The 24,088-nt window shown below is 32.7% G+C and overlaps 3 protein-coding genes across 18 annotated transcripts; all 3 read left to right on the top strand.

Moving 5' to 3' along the window:
- Positions 1-41: 41 nt before the first annotated feature.
- Positions 42-12,312, top strand: LOC138335911 (isocitrate dehydrogenase [NAD] subunit gamma, mitochondrial-like). 16 transcript variants are annotated; one of them, XR_011210358.1, is made up of 17 exons: positions 42-154; positions 1,459-1,521; positions 1,871-1,965; positions 2,266-2,381; positions 3,401-3,458; positions 3,889-4,021; positions 4,489-4,622; positions 5,027-5,129; positions 5,410-5,556; positions 5,861-5,955; positions 6,167-6,227; positions 6,644-6,732; positions 7,690-7,740; positions 8,900-8,928; positions 10,204-10,221; positions 11,428-11,466; positions 11,730-12,312. XR_011210358.1 is itself a non-coding variant. In XM_069285094.1 (14 exons), exons 1-13 carry the CDS (start codon positions 77-79, stop codon positions 11,438-11,440), a joined length of 1,185 nt encoding a protein of 394 aa, XP_069141195.1. In that variant the 5' UTR covers positions 42-76; the 3' UTR covers positions 11,441-11,466; positions 11,730-12,312. The 16 variants fall into 16 exon arrangements, 2 of the variants coding, with proteins under 2 accessions (XP_069141195.1, XP_069141194.1); XR_011210354.1 differs by having other exon boundaries at positions 11,428-11,470; XR_011210366.1 differs by lacking the exon at positions 7,690-7,740.
- A 688-nt stretch (positions 12,313-13,000) lies between these two features.
- Positions 13,001-16,117, top strand: LOC138336714 (uncharacterized). Its single transcript, XM_069286265.1, has 3 exons — positions 13,001-13,331; positions 13,961-14,204; positions 14,739-16,117. Exons 2-3 carry the CDS (start codon positions 13,983-13,985, stop codon positions 15,102-15,104), a joined length of 588 nt encoding a protein of 195 aa, XP_069142366.1. The 5' UTR covers positions 13,001-13,331; positions 13,961-13,982; the 3' UTR covers positions 15,105-16,117.
- Positions 16,118-17,930: 1,813 nt separating this feature from the next.
- On the top strand, positions 17,931-24,086 carry LOC138336656 (uncharacterized). The gene is made up of 6 exons (XM_069286188.1): positions 17,931-18,006; positions 18,355-18,453; positions 20,088-20,402; positions 20,845-21,032; positions 23,319-23,484; positions 24,058-24,086. Exons 1-6 carry the CDS (start codon positions 17,931-17,933, stop codon positions 24,084-24,086), a joined length of 873 nt encoding a protein of 290 aa, XP_069142289.1.
- The last annotated feature ends 2 nt before the right edge of the window (positions 24,087-24,088 follow it).

The following is a 24,088-nucleotide window of genomic DNA, read 5'->3' as shown; positions in this document are numbered from 1 at the left end:
CAAGCGCTTCAATCTGATACAGTTTACTCCCAATATCATTAAAACGTTTGGGTGAGCTAGAGCAGGTGACAGCACAATGGCCGCGACCATGCATCGTCTGCGCGCAAGAAGGTTGTCTGGTCTTTTGGGTTCTCTCGTCAGAAAATCAGAGAAAGTAAGACTTGGTATACATTTTCACCAATCACATATTTTTGTAATTTTCTTTTTTGACAAAGAGAAAATCATGAAAGTAGCACTATTTAAGATTATGGTACATTCTAGCAATGACATTGAACAATGAACCAACATCAGTGCATCGCATCGTAACCAGTTTTGACATATACTGAATTAGCCTATAGTATCTGGTTCCTAACAACCTAAATGATCAATAGGTCTAACTATGAACGTTTTCAATATTTTAAAAGTCAGAACCACTCTTTTACTTGCATGTAACGTGGTAGTGCCATTTCAATTATCAAATCACTTGCAAAATACAGCTGTATTTGCAAATTATAATTTTGGAATTCCTTAGATAGGACAATACATATAAGTTTATAACGTTTTCTTAGTTTAACGTCCTATCACAGGGCCATGTATAGTTTCTATATGAAAAAATAGCCAGAAATACATGGCTATTTTTTCATATAAGAAACTATACATGGCCCTGTGTTCTAATGTAAACCTCTGGTAACAGCTACGTACATGTGGCTAACATCAGAACATGGCTGTTGTGTTGAATAGTTGAGTAAATTCTCATTGTGATTATGACATCATATATAGTCAATTGTCCAACGTGACGTCATCTCGTCAAAGGCAGTTCAAATAAAGATGTCGAATGTATGAGAAAGTGTCGTCGTTATGCTATCTCAACATAACAGCTGTCACAGGTTCTACAATGTATATGTACTGTAGTATATATGTATCACATGTCAATCAATGAGTAAAACACACAACCAATGAATTTGGATCAAAGTCGCGACCTCACAAATAAACACTCGTCATTCATTTCTCTCCAGTAAAGCCTCTCAATATAGTGTACCTGGTAGTTGGAGTAGATCAATGACACTAAATGTATAAACATTTAACAGGGCATGCACAGATCATTGCGATGTTGTGTTTGATTTTCAAAAGTGCCTCGTGTTAATCTCTAACATTGCTGAAGTACATAGCACAAGATCAGCTAGAGTGCAATCATCTGTGATCGAACCTGTGACCCAGAGGATCATCAAGATTAGGCATAATTAAGATTTCGCCTCGCCCGATACAAGTTTATTATAGACCCAATATTTTTCAGTATTAGGTCACTAACAAACTGTGTAACTAATAATATCTATGTCTGCGAAATAAAATTTATTTACTGGTAAAACAATATCACGTCATGCATCCAGGGGGGGTCACTCTTGTCAAAGTAGGCTCTGTGGAGATTTGGGGAACTTTTTACGGCGACACCCATCACAATTAGATCTTGTTTACTTTAAGGTTGCAAACCCCTGTGTTGCTGCTCAGATACAGACATGCCAGAAGCGAAACTACACTGGAGAGGTAAATTACTCAGACACATATACACGATAATTACCCATATATATATACATCTGCATAGATTTTATATTGAAATACTGCTTAATTTGGTCATGAAGTATTATAAATTTATAATCTCAGTTAAAATCTATTCATTGTCTACACATTTTATATGCTACATGGAAATGGTATAATGTTATGTCACAGGTTTTTCCCAAGGAAATTAAGTAAATCAGTAAATTAACAATGAAAACAACCCACTGTATGTTTTATGACATTTATAATTATGAAACTACCTTTCGAGAAGAAACTAGAGAAATATGCATAATATGGTGTCATAGAATGAAAGTAATTTTTTTTCCATTAATTATAGAACCTTGCTAAATATGGAGGAAGAAATATTGTGACAGCTTTGACTGGAGATGGTGTTGGTCCAGAGCTGATTGGTCATGTTCAGGAGATATTCAGGTAGTTCTACATTGTAACTGCATACATTCAATTTGAATCTGTTTACCTGGTTCTTGGTCTGGTCATTTAATTACCCATTTCTTGGTCCTTGGTCTGGTAATTTAATTACATGTTTCTTGTTCCTTGGTCTGGTCCAGTTTAAGAAATTCCTTAACTTAAAATTCTCAATAGAAAAGCTTTGCAGAAATTGATGATAAAATCTTTAGTTAAGGAACTTTCCTTCATTTGCACGAGATTAACTTTCTTCATCAGTCAATGCAAGCAACAAAATTGACAATCAATCCTTAAATGTTTGTGAAGGTATGCTGGTGCTCCTGTCGACTTTGAGCAGATAGAAATTAATGCAAACTCATCTGATCCAGACCACTTACAGAAGGCAATGCTGTCAGTCCAGAGGAATGGTGTAGCTTTGAAAGGTCAGATAAATTCTCGCATCGTGATCATAAACAGGTAAAAGTGCCACACATGTGTGAAACATATAACTTTCATGCCAAATTTTTATGGATGGAAGAGCTGAAAAGACCACACCTATATATCATGCATGAAATTCATATATGCATTTCATGTGAGATACACATGTGCCTCATGTGCAAAACCTTTCCATAAAATTGTTTTAAACACAAGTAAAGTAGAATCATAAGAGTCTAAATCATGAAATTAAATCGCTGTGAAAATGTTGTTTTGGCTGAAGTTATAGTCTCTTATTTCATATTACATGTATTTGATAGTTATATTATCCCCATGAAACGTATTTGCGGGGGATATTAAATTGGTCTCCGTCAGTCCGTGCGTCTGTGTCTGTCCCTGGGCTATAACTAAAAAAACGTTCAACGCAGCTCTTTGAAACTTTCTGTATAAATCAGACAAGTGCCCGTAATTGTGTCGTTTGCTATTGCGGACCTTCTATTTTTGAAATGTTTTTTGTTACCATGGATACTTGGTCAAAAAAAACAAATTACTGTTTCCTTTTGTTTCTGGACTATAACTCCAAAAATGTTCAACGCAGCTCCACAAAACTTTCTGAATATATCAAACAAGTGCCCTAGTTGTGCCTTTTGCTATTGCAGACCTTCCATGTATGGTGTTTTTTCTGTTACCATGGAAACTTGGTCAAAAATACCAATTTACTGTTTCTTTTTGTTTCTGGGCTATAACTCCAATATTATTCAACACAGTTCCATGAAACTTTCTGTATATATCAGACAAGTGTCCTAGTTGTGCCTTTTGCTATTGCGGACCTTCCGTTTTTGGAATTTTTTCTGTTACCATGGGAATTTGGTCAAAAATTCCAAATTACTGTTTCTGTTTGTTACCTACTGTTATTTTTTTCTCACACATATTTAAAGTTATACTTGAATAATTGCTATTTTGACCTTGATGTATTTGGAATCAATTCCTACTATACTCAATAGTGTTGGTTTGTTTCATATTGTAGGAAACATTGAAACAAAATTTGATGACCCAAGTTTCAGGTCCATGAATGTGGATCTAAGGTGGGTACTAAATGTACATTTATATGTAGCCATTACAGTATATATGTAAAATAATTTATAATATAAGTGTCAGGTAGTAGTTTATCTGCAATGCTCTAAATCAAACTATAAGATGTTTTATTATTATACATGTATTTTGACTAGTGTAATATATTTGCTTGCTGTCTGACAATTAATATTGGTTTTGAAGTACCAACCAATGTTTTTAATAAACAATTTACTGTTGATTATTCCCATCTTCCTGTGATTGGGAGATCATATTTTGATATGGATATTTTGATGTCACAATCACTAGAAAGTTTGACTAATTAGCAGTAAATTGTACCTTATTCACGTTTTGGTATATATCTGAATTGACGTCTTACTGGTATATATTATGTTTATACAAATTCAGATTTTTTCTTACCATATTTGTTTTGTTTGTATAAAGGGTACAGTTAGAGCTGTTTGCCAGTGTGGTGTGGTGTAAGTCTCTGCCAGGTGTATCCACTAGACACAAAGACATAGATATTATACTGATCAGAGAGAACACGGAGGGGGAATACTCTAATCTAGAACATGAGGTATGGAACATCAACCCGTGTGTGGTGTGGGCTTTTACAGTTTTGAAGCCCTTAGTTAATTCAGAAAGATATTTACAATAAAAGGAGAATCAGGGCCCAGTTTTATCAACATTCCTTATCTTTAGTGAAATCAATTTGATTCTCTTTAGAAAAGTACAGAAGTTAAGACAAAAATCTGAAGCTAAGGAACTTTTCTTTACATCTGTAATGTTTTTCATATGGAGAATTTAACTTAAAGAATGTTCATGAAACAGGACCCTGAATGGTGATAATTGAGCCAGGAGACTTTATTTTAAAGTCTTTGATAATGGTTCATTTTATGCCTGTCAGGTGATTGATAAGGTCTACAGACTCTTTGTGAATATGATTTAATAGTGGATCAGGTTTGCTAGCAAATACTGTCAAATTGGTTAGTATATAACTTCACATGTTCAAAACATTTACTTGTGGAATTGTTTGTGTTGTAGAATGTTCCTGGGGTTGTTGAAAGTCTGAAAATTATAACAGCTGAGAAATCTACAAGAATAGCCAAATATGCATTTGATTACGCTCAGCAGAAGGGAAGGAAGAAGGTGACAGCTATACATAAAGCCAATATTATGTAAGTCCCTTTTGTCAATTGAAATGAAAATAAATAATAATAAAAAGCCCATTACCTAAATCTTATTTAAACTAATAAATGTACAGGGTTGGAGCTATATATTTATGAAAGTGCTGTTGCTTTTTCAAAGCAAATACATCTGACAGGCTCCAGGATGTAGGGGTCAAATTTGATATTGTAACATTGATATAACTAAATATTTCTTTGATTACAAATAAATCAAATATTAATTCATTTTATAATGTTGAAAATAGTATGAAATATAAATTTCTTGAATTTTGGCTATTATTCAAATAAGATTTGAAATGCACTGAAAAAGATTGCTTTTAAATATAATAATATATATGATATACTAATACTTGAAATAAGATATTAAAAAATCTGTCTTTTGATATCTTTAATAGGAAATTGGGAGATGGTCTGTTTCTAGAAAGTTGTCGCCAGGTTGCGTGTTTGTATCCAGACATTGAGTTCAATGATATGATTGTTGACAATGCCAGTATGCAGGTTAATATCTTCTTTGATTAATTATTTTTATAATGAATACATTTTGTGTATATAAGATTTCTTTTTCGCTGATGCCTATTACCATCAAACTTTCATTTTATAGCATTTAACATTTATGTCTGAACAATGCTACAAATTGTGATTTCTTAGCTTGAAGTTAGAGACGTCTTGTGTCTTAAATCAACAAACATCTTGTACATTTATGTTTAATGAAAATTACTCAAATTAACTATTAATTGACTTAAAAGAAAGGTAAACAGCGTATTTGTTTTATCATTAGATGGTGTCTCGACCTCAGCAGTTTGATGTCCTTCTGATGCCAAACCTTTATGGAAACATCTTAAGTAACATTGCTGCAGGCTTGGTAGGAGGTCCAGGTGTTGTTCCTGGGGTCAATATTGGACGGGATTACGCTGTGTTTGAAATGGTGAGGAAGTAGAAAAAGTTTTAACTTTTGTTCTTTACAGCCTTTAAATGGAGGGCTCACTTAAGTATTCACTGGAAATTTGGGGACGGGGAGAATAATCATCAATTGTAATTCAGTGCGTACGTAGGCCTCTTAGTTTCTGACATGAATTCACTCTGAAGAAACATGGTTATGCCATGAATGTTTGATTGGAATTGTTTTTGTATCGGTAGAAATAGAACCACTTGGGATAGTCTTAAGCTGAAGGATATCTTTATTTTCTCTATTTATATAGAAAGCTATTTATTTTGTTATTCTGTTACAGGGAACAAGAAGTTCTGGCCGATCCCTGAAAGGTAAAAATGTTGCCAATCCTACTGGTATGCTGCTTGCTAGCTGTGATATGCTGGACTATCTAGGGTGAGATGTTTGTTTTACAAAATGGGTTTTCTGTGAAAACTTATCAATGCCATATTCCATATTTTAGTCATCTTTCATTTACGTCTTGCTCTTTTTCCATTAGCTTTTTATTTTATAAATCTTGTTATGAATTTTGATAACTGCTTCTGATATTTCAAAACAAAATGGCGTAATAAGTTATGCTTTGTAAGGTAAAGGTTTTCTTTTGCAGACACCGTAAGCATGCTGAAATGATCAGAGACTCCGTGATGACGGTCATGAATGAAGATAAGGTAAAGCTGAAAATAAACTAGAGTAATTACCTGTGTAAATTATAATCATTTCAATAAATTCTAGCATGAATGAATATTGAAAAAATATTAGGAACTTATTCTGACAACAGTTACTAATAATTTTGCACTTCAAATTCAACCTGATATCCAGTTATATCACCCATGCAATATTTTTGCATATGTCACTAGTGTAATATGACCTAAGGCGATTTTCATTGGCTGGAAATTCATTGTGATATCATGACAAAAAAAATAAAATGATGTCAAGAAAAATGTTTCGAACTAAACTGGAATTTACCAATACATTTTGATGTGAGATTCTTCGAAAATGTAAATTTGTTGTAGCGATGCAATAAAAGTATTGCCAAGGCTCGCAAAAATAAAAACTTCTCCGTCTCTTTTTCCCTCCCCTATAGCTCCACACTCCAGATCTTGGTGGCCAGGCTACGACCCTCGACTTGGTGCATGCAGTCATTGACGATCTCAAACCAAAAACCCGGAGCTGGTAAGGTTTCATTTTAAACCAATATTTATTTCAGAATTTGATGTTGTCAATCAGTGGTTTTCATATTTTTATTATGCTCAGATTAATCTCATTTTATTAAGATTTTTGCTTGGATGTGTTAAAAACAATTTTGAACTTTTATTTATAGTCACCTTTTGTTTTATAATTCATTTTTTACCTAAAAAAAAATAATATTATACAGATTGACAACGATGATTAAATTTCAATTACAAGTATGAATTGTGATGTTAGTTTATGATATTGTAATCTTTCACAGGTTATTTAAAAAAGAATGAGGACTTAGTGAATATATATATATAATCAGTTACTGAAAGATAATATCATAACACTTCTGACGTATAAATTATAAGTATTTATCTCAATTAACAAAATACGTATTTGTTTGTAAGCTTGTTGCTATGACCTTGTTCGGAGATTGATAAGTGTTTAACAGCCAAAGTTAACATAAATATCAATTGAACTATAGAATAAAAGGATTTCGTTATGATAGGATTTGATGCAATAGATATAACTCCTGATATTATGATATTTAGACAATGTATTTGGATACGTACATTGCAGCAGAGCCACACGTCTATTTCAATGCAGACACCAAATGCTATGAAGAACAAATTGTCTTTCACATATTTTGTAGTTTTTGTTATGAGCACAGATTACGGAAAATTTCACTCTTACAAAAGGCTCTGCACTATATTTGATGTTGTACACTTACTTGTTGCTATATAAAAATCACTACATATTAAAGACACTTTAGATAAATTAATTTCTTTTTGCAATTTAAATTTTATGATTAAAAGCTTATTCACTTCTAGCTTCAAAGCCTAATATCCAAAAATTGACTTTGCGATAAGTATTGCTATTTCAGGAGGAGGAAGATTTTTTTTTCGATTTTGATCAGGAAAGAAATTTGAATTATCATTTATTTATCATTTTTAGGAACTACACTGTTGCCAAAAATGTATACACTAACAGATAGAAGAGAGTTTGGTATGCTTTTAGCCAATGTTAGAGCATGTAGTTAGATCTGCACATAATCACAGAAGCTCCTAAATGCTAAAGCAAGAGGGATCATTTAACCAAATCGTGTCATTCTTCTGTGTAGATGTAGAAGTTAACAATATACCACTGAATTATCTAATTTTCATAACGGTGACTGGTAAAATCGACTTCCTTCGTGAAATGTAACTTATTATTTATCCAATATTATACTAAAACACTAAATGAAGCCTTTGTCCTTTCATAAAGTATTAGATTAAGATGTCCCGGCATGTCTTTTCAAAAAGTGGTTTAGAAGAAGTCCTGACAAGATATCACAAGCCTTTCACATCAGGTTTGCAAGATCGAATCTCTTGTATGGCAGTTGCCAGGTACTAACCCCCTCGTCAGTGGGTTTTTTTTCTGCAGATACTCCAGCTTTCCACCACTATCTAAACCTGGCACATCCGTAAATGACCCTGGCTGTTAATAGGACATTTAACAAAACAAACCAAACCAAATTTACTGTAAATTAAGGTTTTGACTTTCCATAAAGAATGTGAAGGTAGAAAATATCTAGCATTAGGGATTAAATACTGTCTAGTAATTATCTATTCTGGGCAGTATACTGTGAGTCAACTGTAGACTGAAATTAAAGAGTTAATAGAAATTACTTAAGTCAAAATTGATTTTTTTTATTATATGTTTTTGTAAAATGAGATATATCGCTTAATATTGCATAAGAATAATCCCATTTTGTTGTTTGAATTTGCTTCGTAGTGGGCCAGGCAAAAAGTTCTACTAACAAGGTGGATTTGTGTATATGATAATGTACAACCTAAATCTAACACATTCTACCGGTGTTGAAAATATACATGCACTATAATTTATCTCCTATCTGAACATGATCATAAAGTACACTTTGCCTGTCGGACCATTCGAATTCGGACATTGCACTGTATTGACTTCTTTTCTCCGTCTCTATGTATAGTTTATCTGCATCAAGAAAAAAATGTTTCAGTGAAAAATCAGACCTAAATCATCTTTCTGTTTTTAAATTGAAAAAAAAATCACTTTAAAAAGTTTCTTTTCACTTGACAGCTGGCTATGATTGACATAATTAATGAATTCTATTCTGAACGTTTGATATAATGAATGGTTGCAATTTCAGAATAAAGTATTACTTCAAGATGTTGTGGTGTAAGTTTTTGCCTGACGTGTCACATCTTTATAGATGTAAAATAGCAACAATTATATGAATATGAATTTGAAAACTATTTTTGTTCTTAGTCTACCACAGTCCTTTTGTAATTGTGTACCAGGAGACCATTTTAATATCCAGTCTTGTTGCAGCTAATACATTCCATACAGATGTAACTGTGAATGAACTCCCATTTGCACGTATCCTAGAAAACAATACATTGTATTGTGTTAATCATATTGCCGTTGGTAAATATATTGGTTAACATCTCGTAGATATTAAATAGCAAAATTGCGTCGGTACTAAAGTATTTGCGCAATTATAGTCGTTGATTTTTATCAATTTGTTAAAAAATATTCATATGTAATCAAACTTTCTTTTCATTTGTAATCGTATCTTGTAATATAATAAACACTCGTGGTGATGAACCATTTAGCTAGGATAGAGTATCATCAAATGTTATCGTAATAAGAAAATATTCGTTGACACCTTCTTTACATTATCTATCAATTCATTATACTACGATTTACCATTTGACGTTGATGTAGAAATAAAGTCGCTAGTTTATGTCTTGTGAAGGATTGAAAAATGAATTGATGAAATTATCAAATTAGCATGTTCAATGGAAGAGTATAACAATATATTATACAGAACATTGTCAAGGGTGTTACAGTAATGCATGGAAGAAAAAATTCATATTTATTACTTTGTTAATAGAAATTTAAAAAAACCCAACAAACATAGGGTTTCTAACCGTTTGAATGGACTTGTGACAAAGTCAGACTAAAACTGACTGTAACGTTACTGGTGTGGAAATTGATGATATGGCATGTGGCCCAGTTACTCTTCAATCATGCATTTGAATTGTATCTTTTACATTATCAGCACTAGGTAGTAGTTAAAGAAAATTATCCCAGCGTTCCTTAGATGAAAAAACGCTAAATATTTCATCGAAGTGAAATTAATTAATTACACATAAGTGTAATTATGCAAATGTATTTTGACGTATTCTACTGTCCATATAAGTCATTTTACAATCAAGAAGATATAGGAAATAATCATGTAGATGCTTGCAAATAGAACTTATGCTTAATATGCACATTTATTATTTTCTTTATGTAATGACGTATTTGACCATTGACGGTGACCATTAATTTGTCACTGTGATCTTGTATAATGGGTCATACGTGTATGATCTAGCGTTGACTTTCATTCATGATGCTGAGATAAAAATACATATCATTTGATACCTATTTTCTTTATTACACTTTTAGGTAGCAGACATTTCGACGGTAAATTGCCTTTTACGTTATAGCAATATAATATCGGTATACGGTGTTCGATCTAGTTTGTCTAGCAACCTTTAGATCTAATAATCTGTTTTAAGTTAGTAATATTATATCTATACATGTATTTTAATTACACTAACATCATGTTAAAGAACTATCACCAAGATACACAAGCATTTACACTCTAGTTGTAGTAACTAACATATTGTCTAGACTAACCACAATTTCTTGCGCTTTTGCCGGGATTTCCCATTTGAGCTGAAATGTACAAAATAACATCTAAAAGCTGAGAATGCTGGTAATTTCGTGAATTGTAAAGATTGATGGTCGGTGCATAAAAAGTCTGAAATTGGGATTTCGGTGTTCCAACTTTTACACTTTTGGAGCCTTCAGCTGCATGCAGATGTTAGAGGATATGGTGGTGGTTACCTATTTATGTTGAAAGCTATGAGAGTGGTAAACGTTGAAATTTAGTCGAACAAATGACCAATACGAGAATAGGTAGTAGTTAAGCCGAATCAATATACGGTATGATTTTAAAGAAAGTCGCCAGTGGATATAATAATAGTTCAGAAATATAATCATTTCATTATTCAAGTGGCAAATATTTGTTTTAACCTTTCGTAAGTCTGACATTCTACACGGACGATTCATTTAAGATATACATAATTTTTCAGTTGACAGCCTTCATTGCCTCTTTAAAACATCAGTGTATTCTAGCATCCCGATGTACCTTAAGTGAACTTTACTAATATTAACAATTAGAGAATGCATATGTGTGATAGTGTGATGTGTTCATTTTCAGAGGAAAAAAACCCTAGATATACTACTGAATTATCTCAATTGTATTTATTTCATTTTCTGTCGATATACATATTTTATTTTGAACGTTTATTGGAAATTGATATTAATTTCAAATGGAACCTTTCGAAAAAGAAATGAATGAATGAATGAATAATCATGATTTCCTCCATTATACATAAACAATTGATATTATGATAATTGCATATAATGTAACATTATCATTTCTTTTATGTCCACGCTACTTAAAATAAATTTGTTTATATGATGATAGAAGTTTTAAAAGTTTTAAAAAGAATGCATAATGAAAAAAAAAAAAATCCTGCTTCATTGAACTTTTGTGTCACACTCCTGCCAACACTAGTGCCCACAATACATTGCGCTACATAATCTCACTTTTATTTTCAGGATAGAGAAGTAGCTGACCCATATTTCTTTGGAATTTATGTAGGTCAGTGTACTTAATTCAGTATTTGCTTTTAAAGAAACATTAAGAAATACCAAATGCGAATTATGCCAGATTTTTTATCTGGTATATACGTACTACCATTATGAATGACTATGTCAAATTAAGGTATTGTAAACGTATTTTCGCATCGATTGAGTTTCGCGTTTTCATGTCTAAAGATATTTTATGGCAATTTAATTTCGTTATTTACAGTTTTTTAAAGCTCCAAGGTAGTTAACTCGTCATGTTTCTGCTATTTCAGAATCTCTGACGTTACCCTTTGGATAAAACTTTCCGCAGAAAATCGGATTATTTGTGATGGAGACTTTATCTATCTGAGAATTTCCGATCCGATCACATGTTATATACGCATCATCTGGGAAATTACTCGTGTTACTCTGGCTGTATCATGCAAGCTTTTCACTGTCGTAAAGTAATGACTGCCTCTCTTAATAGGTGCAATATAAGTGTTTCCTTTTCATGATAATTCATGTAAAATGTTTGTTGACGGAATATTAACTGCATTTTGAATGCTAATTTTTTTAGAATAGTAAGAAATCCTTGTTCATTTACGGTATGTATTTCTGTTACTGCAAAAAGAACATTAGTGTCAGAGTTAAATTAACTTTATATTTCACTGTTTTATCGAATGTATTTTAAGATGACAATGACAAATGTGAATAGCAGATTATGTGTTACATTAAAATGTAGGTGGATTTTATCATCTAACGTTATATAGTGTTGTTAGTTGTATAGGAATGTTCCCCTTGTTAATTTATATGTTCCGTATATCTTAATATAAGATGTATTTGTATATCTATTGTCATTAAAAACTTGGAAAAATGCACCTCCCCTGTTTTGTTTTATTGCGATAAACATGGCAGGCTACATAATGAGTTACTGGAAACCAACTTTCTTTCGGGGCTTGTAGATCTCGCGATTTCCGTTTAATTTAATTGGAGGTTAGGTTTTGCAAAATGATCATAATTTAAAAAAAAATAGAACCGATCTTCCAATAAAAAGTGTAATTTGATAGTAAAAGTTGCGGATGTAATTCTCACTGAAAAGAAAGTTGTTTAAACAATAAATAATTATACTGCAAGGAATAATTCACCTAGTATATGAGCAGTTTTCTTCATACAAAAATGTATCTTCAGTTAGTTTGAACTACAAGCAATACACTAACATTGATACGCTTTAGATGTTAGATGTTTTTTTGTTTATTTCACATGTAATGACATGTAACGGAAGGAAATTATAAAGTTTCATTTGTCGATGACTTAAAGATGCTCCACCGCCGACAGAACATAAATGATATTCATCATTCGAACAATAATTTGTGTTTAATCATGTATATATATGCCTAATTAAGACAAAAATAATATAAAATTTCTTTTGCCTTTGGTGCATGCGCTATCAGTTCTTCATTTCATATAAAATATAGTGCCACGGAATTTTTTCGGGATGCAATTAAATTATTTTTCATATTTTTAACTTGAAGTAAAATTAGAAACTCAAACTTTTCAATGGTGGTAATTGTGTAAGGTAAGTAACGTTTGTAACAGAAGAAAAATGCTATATCGTCTGCTCCTGTTTTTGATAATGAAAAAATACCTTTTGTCAGCGGTGGAGCATCTTTAAGTGTCCAGTGCGTTTGTGATCTGATCAGTTCATCGCCATAATTTCATGTAGCGCTACCATATACGCAGTATTTATATAAGAGTTGTCTCCCTTCGTAAACAAACCGTATCATTAATGACGTTTGATTGTGAAATACACATCCCGTATATAACCAAATACACAGCTATGGCTCATTTGAAACATAAATTTACACGTAGGAAAACGGAATAAACTCTTATCACTGGTAAGTGTGTTCATTTCCTTTATTATATTTAAGAGAATACCGTAATGATGTTGAAATAGCGGTATATGAAGTAGATTTTTATACTATACTAGATATACAGTGCAAGTAAATTTGGATAGCGAACACAGGTATAATGTACTATTAATCGGATAATGGAATCGATATTACAATGACAGGACCGTTTGTATAACGTAACTTTAACGTACATGCATGTGTGTCACAAATATACATTGAGACTCGAAATCGTCATAGAAATAATTTACATGCAGAAATAAAATTTGTTTTTGATGTCGCCGATATAAAGCTAACCACGCCAGTTAACGCAATCATTCAGCTTAACCAATATTTCGAAATTTAAATGTACAAGTATCTCAACTCAATATAAATTATCTTAATTTGTTAAGTAGAATAATTTTCAAAGAACCGACATTTTTATTTTACAAATTAGACGGTTACTTACAATTTATTTCGATATCCTTTTTTTAGCCAATACTGATTTTTTCTATCAACGATTATTTTACGATATATTGACGTCATGCATTGTACCTCGGTAATGATATAAAAGAAAATGAAAATGATTTGAACATTTGTCACTGCTTTCTCGCTAACGAATATGGTTCGTTTTCAAGGCTAATAATAGATATACTCACCATGGCTCTGAACATACAGAGGAAGCCAGGAACTGTCGGTCAGTCCAGTGGAGACGCTAAACATAAGCGGCAAGAAACCCCAGCTACAAAACCAGAGGGTAGTGAACATGTTGAAAAAAGTAGGAATGAGTCGAGTGACAATAGAAAGTGGGTGAAACCGAATTACAATGGAGAAGAACGAGGAACTACACCATCAGTAGATTTTAAACCCACTACAACGAAGGTTTCTTTTTTTATCTCACTTTTTTAGCTAAGAAAGTATCATTTGAATACATCTAAAGTAAATTTAAACAATTTCTTGGGTGATTCTGAGGATGTGATCAAACATGCCTCTGATACGTATATAAAGGGATTATAATTATCATTATTCCTTTTATCATAATTTTTCTGCTCTCTTGAAACAGAAGTTCAATTTTTACTTCTTGTTACACAACAATTAAGCTGTATGCTCAATTTTGGTATTACTAAAGAAAAAACACTTATAAAAAGAGCGAACATTTGAACTTCTGCCATGATGATTCGATGATAATCTCGTACCTATGTCATTTAGGGTCGCATTAGACCCTAAATGTCGGTCTAAGGGAGAAACATACGGTAGTCATTAGGTAGAGATGATAATTCTTTTCCAAGCATAGCGTCGCTCAATTTCATTATTAAATCAACCGTTTACTTTGTCGTTCTACAATGTTTTAATGAAAGCGCATACACCAAATCATCTTATTATTCATTGTTTTATTGTATTAGGGTTTTTTTCCAGACATATAAAGGACCTCCAGTTGCACACGTTGCGAACATTCGGAAAGCAGAACTGAACAAAAGAGGCATAAAGGACCTAGAAGAGTGGGTGAAGGATCACAAAAATGTTTATATTGGCCGTGATATGACATGCTACGTTAAAGGAGCTGTAGGAAGCAAGTGGCATAACCCATTCAAGTCGAAATCGTTAGGACGTGACGAATCTGTTAGACGGTACGAAGAATATGTGAGAGGTAGTCCAACTCTGATGGCTCAGCTTGGCGAACTTAAGGGGAAGTGTTTAGGGTGCTGGTGTCATCCTCTAAGTTGTCATGGACACGTGCTAGTTAGGCTGTTGGAAGAGAAAGAAGCAAAAGAATCGGACTAATCTCAATTAGTTGCTCTAGTCCGCTAAACCTGCCTTATTAGTTTTTTTTTAAAGTTTGCCTAATATATATCAGGCATAAAATTTAGACATAAAGAAGACGAATAATATAGGAATGTTTAGCGGACTGATATAACTCATGTACTTTGATTGATATTAAATGTTCTACCACAATAGTCGGTGTTATTCAACTATCAGGGTATCAAATATACGATGCAGCTGTTGGTTAACAATTTGTTTATACCACACATGCATTCTGATTGGTTGACACGGTGAACTTTGACCGAACTACCTATTTCTTAGTGTCATGTCATCATTTGTCAACGTCATCAGTTTTCGAACGACGTCATGCTATGCTGTGATCGCCGCTTGATGTTAAAACTGCTGTTGGATAATGTACTTAACCGCGTTCTATTTCTATCGGCTAAGGGCGGATATAGTTGTGGTAGAAATAGGTCACACGACTCGTGGTTGTTGGATATGAAATTTATTCCACACTCGTAAGCTCATGTCTTTTGTAACTTTTAAAAAATAACTCACTCGTGTGGAATAAATTCCATATCCAATAACCACTCGTTGTGTAACCTCCATCTACGTGACAATGAGGTGATCAAATAACAGATATATACATCCACATATCAAATTTTATATTTTTGATATTGAATATGTGTAATGTGTGTTAGGATACATTCCAGTTTGTGTATATAAAACTGATAGATATAAATATTGTTTGTGCATTTTTTTTCGAATATGTGGTCTGTGATAAATTAATATATGGTGTATTTCATGTGTGCAGTTGCTGAATGTTTCTATGAGTCTATATGGGATTGCATGGAGAGTTTCCTGTGATATGGTGGTTACAGACAATATTAATAAGTTACATCGATACCTAAAGTGTATGCAGGTTATTCGGTTGTGAATCCTATACATCAGTGTATATTCTCTAACATATGAAAACTGTTTATGAATGATATATTTTTACGTTATATGTTTGCAAATTAAACTGCTCATCAAAGTTTTGGTTGTTAGTGTGTATGCATAATGTCTAATTCACGTGCTAGATAATTGACCAGGTCAATTAACTAATGCTAGTCTTAATAGGTAATTGCTATTGTAAAATAAAAAAAAACAATTCAGTTACCCAAATTATTGATTAGTTTGTTTATCTTCAACAAAGAGATCAAAGTAATGCTACACAAACATCAGTTTTTTGAGATGTTGCTTTATCATATGACATATTCATAATTACTATACCTGTATGCACTTGACACTAACAGTATTAATGTTATGATCTTATGGTAATAAAACAGTTACTTCTGGACCCGTAAACGGTTTTATCATTAAAGATATAAAAAGTAATAATCACTCTCCTACACTTTTCCGTAGCATTGACCCTTATTGTTTACAAAACAAGACTTCACTCGATACCTTCCCTGAAGATGACTCTGTAATATACACGAAATAGATACCGTGTCAAAAGTTAAGCACCAGTAATAGTTTGGTAAATGGTATTCAAAGACTGCCGTTATAATCTTAATGCTGATTCTATTTATTTAGACATAAGTGCTTTTAATTCAGAATTATGTAATTTTCTAAGACTGAAACTATTTTTGTGATGGATTAAAGGAGTGTTGTAGGTCAATTTCAAAACGCTAAGCATAACATTGCAGATATATATTTATTATTAAGAGTACGATTGGATTATCATTTTTTTCTAAGATAGAAATACTGTTTGCTGTTATTATCTATATTTGATTTGCAAAACATCCGTGGACCTTACAGAAACGAAGAACGTAGAAATTCCAAAATATTCTTTACTGAAGAATTATCGATCATTCACATGAAACGTAGTATATGTATGATAAACTATCCAAAACTACATTTTTCAAGTCTCAAAATCTAGACCGAAACATATCTTACCATCTGACTGTTGACAACTGAAAATAGCTTTATCAAATTAGAAATTTAATGCTATGTTTACACTACTGTAAAATGCAACATACACTTAGTAGCCTAGACTTCTATGCATACTGTCGTTTGTATTGTTAGGTGGTGATGGGAGAACTAGCATTTTGCCTAGTGTTGTAGAATTACTCTGAGTCAGGATAAAGAATAAATCGCACCATAAAACGTTTTTGGTATGGAGTCGCTATATATGGTTCGCAGTTTGTAAGAGCACAACATTTTAATTTTTGAAATTGATATGAGCGACATTTGCATTCTGGGATATTTACCTTTCAAAATAAATCGATGTCGACATTAGTCCATTAGTACACCAGACCTCAGGGAATGAAAGTCTATGGAAACGTTTTCTCGTGGGGGAGGCTGGCTTGAGCTACGACATATTGGAGCAATCCATATTTTCCTCTTGTATTGTATATAAATGCGGAAATCGGTGAGCGCTTGTGCATATGTCATAGAAATAAAAATACATCAACAAAACTAATTATAAAAATGAATGCTTGCTTTGAATTTTAATATTTTGCTTTTCAATCATTTTAATTTTATAAAAGATTGACGTCTATAATATCCGATGATCTTCCATTATAGATATTTCCTTGGGTATTTTATAGCACTATTATCACCACTTTGATGCTGTGGCGTTACTCCACAGTCGTCTGTCAATGAGATATTGGATCTTATCGGTGTTTTCTCTCGAGCTTTGCATCGCATCACTAGAACAATAAGATTGTAATATGTTATGACACTCCCTGTGAAATCCCTGATGCCATTGGTTCATGTAATAAGCAAGGAAAATCAGTGCGTTATATAAATCTCTGTCACGTTATCAACCAAGAGGGAAAGTATAATGACCTAATACGAACAGCGATGTATGGCCGCTGGATTATCTTGATCGGGCTGTACTGTTGTAGTGCTTATATCGTCCCTAGTGGTAATGAGCCAGGTAAGTATTTCGTGACCAGGCTTTGTAAAAATTATTTTAAGCATTGTCTACAATATTTGCGGTTAATTTTAAGCTGTATTTAATTTGATCTGTCAAACGTCCGTGGAAATAGAAGACATAGGGGTTTGACCATGAGTTTAGACACAAGAGATTAGGGATTCAGATACAGTAAGCGATTCCAGTCTTTGTTACAATGATTTTAAGTAATGGCTTTAAGTGTTTATAAAATTGATTTCGAAATGAAAAATGAAATTAATTCCGCAGTATTGATAATCTAAAACATGTAAAATTAAGATTTTTGGAGGACACAGATCTGTATCGTTTTCATGGAGTTTCTTTTGATTTCAGCTTGTTTATCAGTGAGCTGCGAAAATGGCGGTACTTTACAGAAAGAGTTCTGTCAATGTATATGTACTGATGAGTACACTGGACTACTGTGTGAAACAGGTTAGGTTTTCATTACCTTGACTGCTTTTGAGAGTGATTTTCAACAAATCGATACCGCTAAACTCTGTCGCTTCCTGTTTTATCATTTTACACTTCGGAATCCAAACATTATGTGTAACAATGACTTTTTCATTGCTCACTCCGAATTTCATAATGCGTCATAAAATGTTTAAAAAAATAGCAGATTGGTCTGAAGGTTTTGAGACAACTATAAGCACAAAAGCATGAACAAATTTGTTACTTGAAAATATCTTTGAGAATATGATTTTTGTTTTCATTTTATTTGCTTTTTAGCTCGCCTATTCGAAGAATAGGGGGAGCTAATGTTGTCACCCCGGCGTCGGCGTCGGCGTCAGCGTTGGCGTCCCATTTCACGTTAAAGTTTTTGAGCAAGTTTCTGTTTTGCAATTGTTTAAGCTTAAGTCATCATAAATGTTTATGATTTTATTGTCCTAATTTGTATGGATGCTGAACGTGATAATACAACCAATTTGGGGCCCTTTAGTTTTTTTTGAGTCTGTTAATTTGTCATATTTCCATGTTAAAGTTTTTGAGCAAGTTTCTATTTTGTCTATTGTTTAAGCGTAAGTCATCATAAATGTTTATGATGTTATTTTCCTAATGTGTATGGATGCTGAACGTGATAATACAACCAATTTGGGGTCCTTTAAGGGGTTTTTGAGTCTGTTAATTTGTCATATTTCCATGTTAAAGTTTTTGAGCAAGTTTCTATTTTGTCAATTGTTTAAGTTATGATTTTATTTTCCTAATGTGTATGGATGCTGAACGTGATAATACAACCAATATGGGGACCTTTAGGTTTTTTTGAGTCTGTTAATTTGTCATATTTCCATGTTAAAGTTTTTGAGCAAGTTTCTATTTTGTCAATTGTTTAAGTTATGATTTTATTTTCCTAATGTGTATGGATGCTGAACGTGATAATACAACCAGTTTGGGGACCTTTAGGGGTTTTTTGAGTCTTTTAATTTGTCATATTTCCATGTTAAAGTTTTTGAGCAAGTTTCTATTTTGTCAATTGTTTAAGTTATGATTTTATTTTCCTAATGTGTATGGATGCTGAACGTGATAATACAACCAATTTGGGGCCCTTTAGGTTTTTTTGGAGTCTGTTAATTTGTCATATTTCCATGTTTAAATAGTAAATACTTGAACATCAACTTCTTCTGAATAGGCAAGCTTTGCTGTTCTCCAACAGCTCTTGTTCCATACATAAACAGCACAATAACGGTTTCCCAAAGTCATCACTTCCTCACTCACTTTCTCAGTTAGTAGAGGTACTTGTGTCTTCATGTCAAAAAGTGATTTGAACGCCAATATTTCAATTTGCCTTGTCTTTCCTTTTTTCGCTTCCTTAAGAATTATAAACCTGAAAGAATGTTAAAGACTCATAACATCAGGTCATATTGGTTAAACGTTTCAGATTATTTTCAAGGAATACCATGTTTTAGCTGCCCAATTGTTATTAAGTTGTAGATTGAAATGTATACGTCGGTAATTTCGCAAGAGAGATGTATAATGCGAATTCAAATATTTGTGTAAAACGTATACATAAATTCACGAGTAAGAGCCCTTGATCGCGAACTAATGAATTCGTGTTATGTACTTTTCTTAAGCTATTGGGCATTCTGAGTGGCCGAGAGGAGAGTACGGTCTTCCTACGTCCACATTTGGTTGTCCGGAGGAGGACAGATTCGGCTGGAAGCCTGGACATATTAACCTAACATTACCGAGAACGTCTCGAGCACAGATATGGAACGACCTGCTCGACTACACACTCGAACCACACATAATGGGACCGTTCCACACACATATCATGCAAATGAACTTTTGTCTGAGAAAGAATTTGTCACAGAGTAGTTCTACAGATGAGAATTGGCCGCCAGGAGAATATTGTCTTTATAAAGTCGGGGACACGTGTCCATCCGAAAGTATGTCCTTAGTCGTTATTAATGTCTCTCAATGTGTTATTACGTATGAATCCAGACATATGTCCAGAAATAACAAACTTTCATTATTCGTCATAATTGTGATGGGGTCATTATTTTCACCATAGTCAGAGGTGCAGGGATAAGCAACCATATCTATCGTACAAAAACCAGTTCCGAATTCGATTTAGACTGGGAAAAAGCCTCACATTTGATTTGGACTGACAATGAACTGTTTGATAACATAATATTACATTTGAAGAGAAGAGTAACAGTTGGTTTATCTTATTTTGTCTTAAATGTCACTTCAATAAGATCATATTCATAAAAAAGAAACATCTCTTAAGATTCTTCATTTACGATTCAGTCTGTTGAAACGTATTTTAATTAGCAATGCAAGGGGTATTCTTGTTACAATAATCACTGTACTGATTAACTATTTTAGATTTTACAGAAGGGTCCATTACGATACATGGATATGAGTTTGACGTTAGAGACCTCGGCGGAGAGTTACCAAACGTTACTTACCATACAGGAAATTCGTCTCTACAGCTACACTTCTGTTGTCGGTATGATGGCCAAGCATACGACCCTATCACTCTTCCTAACACATTTCCATTCATTTTATTCAAGGTAAGTGATACTTTCGCCAAACAGTGTTTTAGTTTAAGTTAAACATGTCTAGATAAACCATCCAAGGAATAAAGAAAATGGTATTTATAACAAAATCGCGTTCATCAATAGGTCAAATTGTGTCGAATTTGTAATTTTGGAACCAATGGAAGTGATGTTGATTATTGGGGTAGTTGCTAAACCAGATTTTACTGTCTTTCCCGGTCTCTTTCTTTACACTGTAGATTATTGTGTTGTGGTAACGAAGTTACCCCAAATTCTCAATATGAATACTCTTTCAGGACAAAGTAAAACTTAATTTTAGTACTTCCTCTAATGCTTTCGCTATTTCGTGATGGCTCTTCAGGAATATAAATAATATCATATTTTTCTATATTTTTCATTTAAAATTTTTTTTTTTGATATTTAGACGTAACATCAACAATTACACACATATTCATACAAATTCAACATTAAATTGATTAATTGTTAATTAAATTGAAAAATTGAACGAGCTTGAAGTGAAATATTTATCCTTGAAAATTTAAATAAAATCAAACTTGCATTTTCCATATGAACAGAAAAAATTATACTTTAATTCGTCATTTAAAATGAAATAAAAAGAATATCAAAATAACATTTTCTGTATGAGCAGGAAATATTTGAGATAAATTTATCCTTAAATGAAAATAAACAATATCAAAACAGCATTTACCATATGAACAGGAAATATTTGACTTGAACTTATCCATAAAGTAAAAAAAATATCAAAATAACATTTTTGATACATAACAAACAGAAAATAATAACATGGATTTTCAATAACTGGTAGAATTTTATTTCTTTTCTAATTGTTCAGATTTAACGGCTATCCTTTTATGTTATCGATTTACTGATATCAACAATTCAATACCAATCAGGTGACATAACAAATAAAGCAATCATAGGTTCTAGTATACAATAGATACAATAGTCCCGGACAAACGGGTTTTACTTTGTACGTCGCTTTTGTTGGTATCTTATTCCAGCATGCAATATCCGACTTTCAATTTTCGAACAATAGAAACTGTGGTGTATCGTGTCATAAGTCTTTGTCCGATAGTGAATAAAAACTCGACATATGTTTTGCATTAGTAATGTAATGAGAAACAGTTGATCATTGTCTTTTTATACAAAATTATTTTCTATGGTACCTAAAATGTTTTTGAGGAAATTAATTGATTGCACGTATACTATTTCTATAATTTCCTGTCTCGTTACAAAGCTATGATTCCTAAATATGAAAGAATCCGGCGACTAGTGAAAACTTTTAAAGATTAAAAAGATTAAATTATACTAATGAGTTTTTGGACAGCGATAAAAAGACAGGGATATCATAAAAAATTGGATTAGAGCGGAAATTACCTGTAGTTCTCCAAATTATGTTTTTGTTAATGTTACACACCTCTGTAACACACCTTCCTGCACGCGCACGGTCATGTGACTTTGGATTCGTATTTATGATCATTTCAATACGCAATGTATAAATTTTTATCATTAATAAACTATAGCCTCTGTAATTGCTCATTTGAAACATAAAACCTTTTTTTGTCACATATCCATTATTATCACAATTTTTTGTCATTATATAAGAGCTAATTAAGGTTTAATAGTAATCAATCATTAACAATTACTTTGAAATTCACCCATAAAACAAGACACGACGGTTAAGAGATGTTTAGTGTAGTTTTATTGTCAATGACATAAATACATTGAGAGTTTTGTTGTAATTTCTGCTTGTCCATTTCAAAGCACATAATGTATTTGCGAGAATTTCACGTCTCCTTAATTATAAATTGTTACTGAAATCAAAGTATAGTAATACTCGTTTATAACGAATTGCAACGAAATTGATGAGACATTTCGTTATACGTAGTTTGTTGCAGAAATGGAACAAATTGAAAAAAACAACAACAATGAGCTTGAAATATTTATTTCTTCCCCAAGGTTATAAACTTGTTAGAAATTTTATTTTATTCTTAAGAGTCCATATTAATTAACTAATTAAATATTCAACTTTCATTTGCGTTTCATTATATCTTTTATTAGGGTTTAACTACGACGAAAATGAGATTAACGGACACAATAACGAATTTGTTTTGAGCACCAATTCGTTACATAAAATTATCACATGGTCATATTTCTAATATTATAAAATGCTGCATGGAAAAAGTTTTACCGAGTTCGTTATATTCAACTTTTATTTTATAGATATTAGCATGACATGATACAGTGCTGAACGTTATTCTTTTATGACTCAATTTTCAGGGATCTACAGCGAGCACATGCCAGAATATCGACCAGATGACTTCTAAGGAAGAGTTCTTCTTCATGACAAATGAAATAGTTAACTGGGAGTTCAACGGGGAGTTTCCGAACGTCAACAAGAGCGGTAGACATGTTGGGATACCATATTGTTACTATGAACCTACAGGTCTGTACCAAATCTTTCTTGTTTTTAGTTCGTCTGACCCTTCGTCTGTCCGTTCGATATCACTTACTATTCATTCTAAACTCGTGCTAGCTAGAATGTGCTAGATAGATTCTAAACGTGATCAGAATCAGTCATGTGGTCCTCTAAACCAACTTTTTTTGCGTGCGATAAGATTTTGCGCATTTTGCGTGCGACAAGAAAGCGCGAAAATTCATCTGCGCGCAAATATATCCAGTACAGGAACGGTGAAACCGTATGAGTCTAAATCTCGAAATTAAATAGTCGTTAAAAGTGGTTATGAGTGATAACGCAAAGAAAAAGTCGCCACGAAAATCAGTAAAAACTCAATAGCTACCTTTTCCCCTAAAAAAGAGAAAAATGTTCAAGATGGATTTTACTTAGCTTGTCTTGTGTTGCAATATACCTTTTGATGGCCACGTGGCCAAAAAATTTGTGTAAGAGACATTTATGCTGTTTGAATAAAAAAAATATTTATTCCAAACTCGTGCTTAATTTCGCTTTTCCATGCTCATGGGTTTTTTTTTTACGGCTACAATATTTCGTGATTTACAGGTAAAACGTTCGGTTTTACTGGTAGTTGAAT

This window comes from Argopecten irradians, chromosome 12 (assembly GCF_041381155.1).
Source record: "Argopecten irradians isolate NY chromosome 12, Ai_NY, whole genome shotgun sequence".
In the NCBI taxonomy this organism is placed as follows: Eukaryota; Metazoa; Mollusca; class Bivalvia; order Pectinida; family Pectinidae; genus Argopecten; species Argopecten irradians.
The sequence above is the reverse complement of the archived record's forward strand: the minus strand, read 5'-3'. Positions and strand labels throughout refer to the sequence as shown.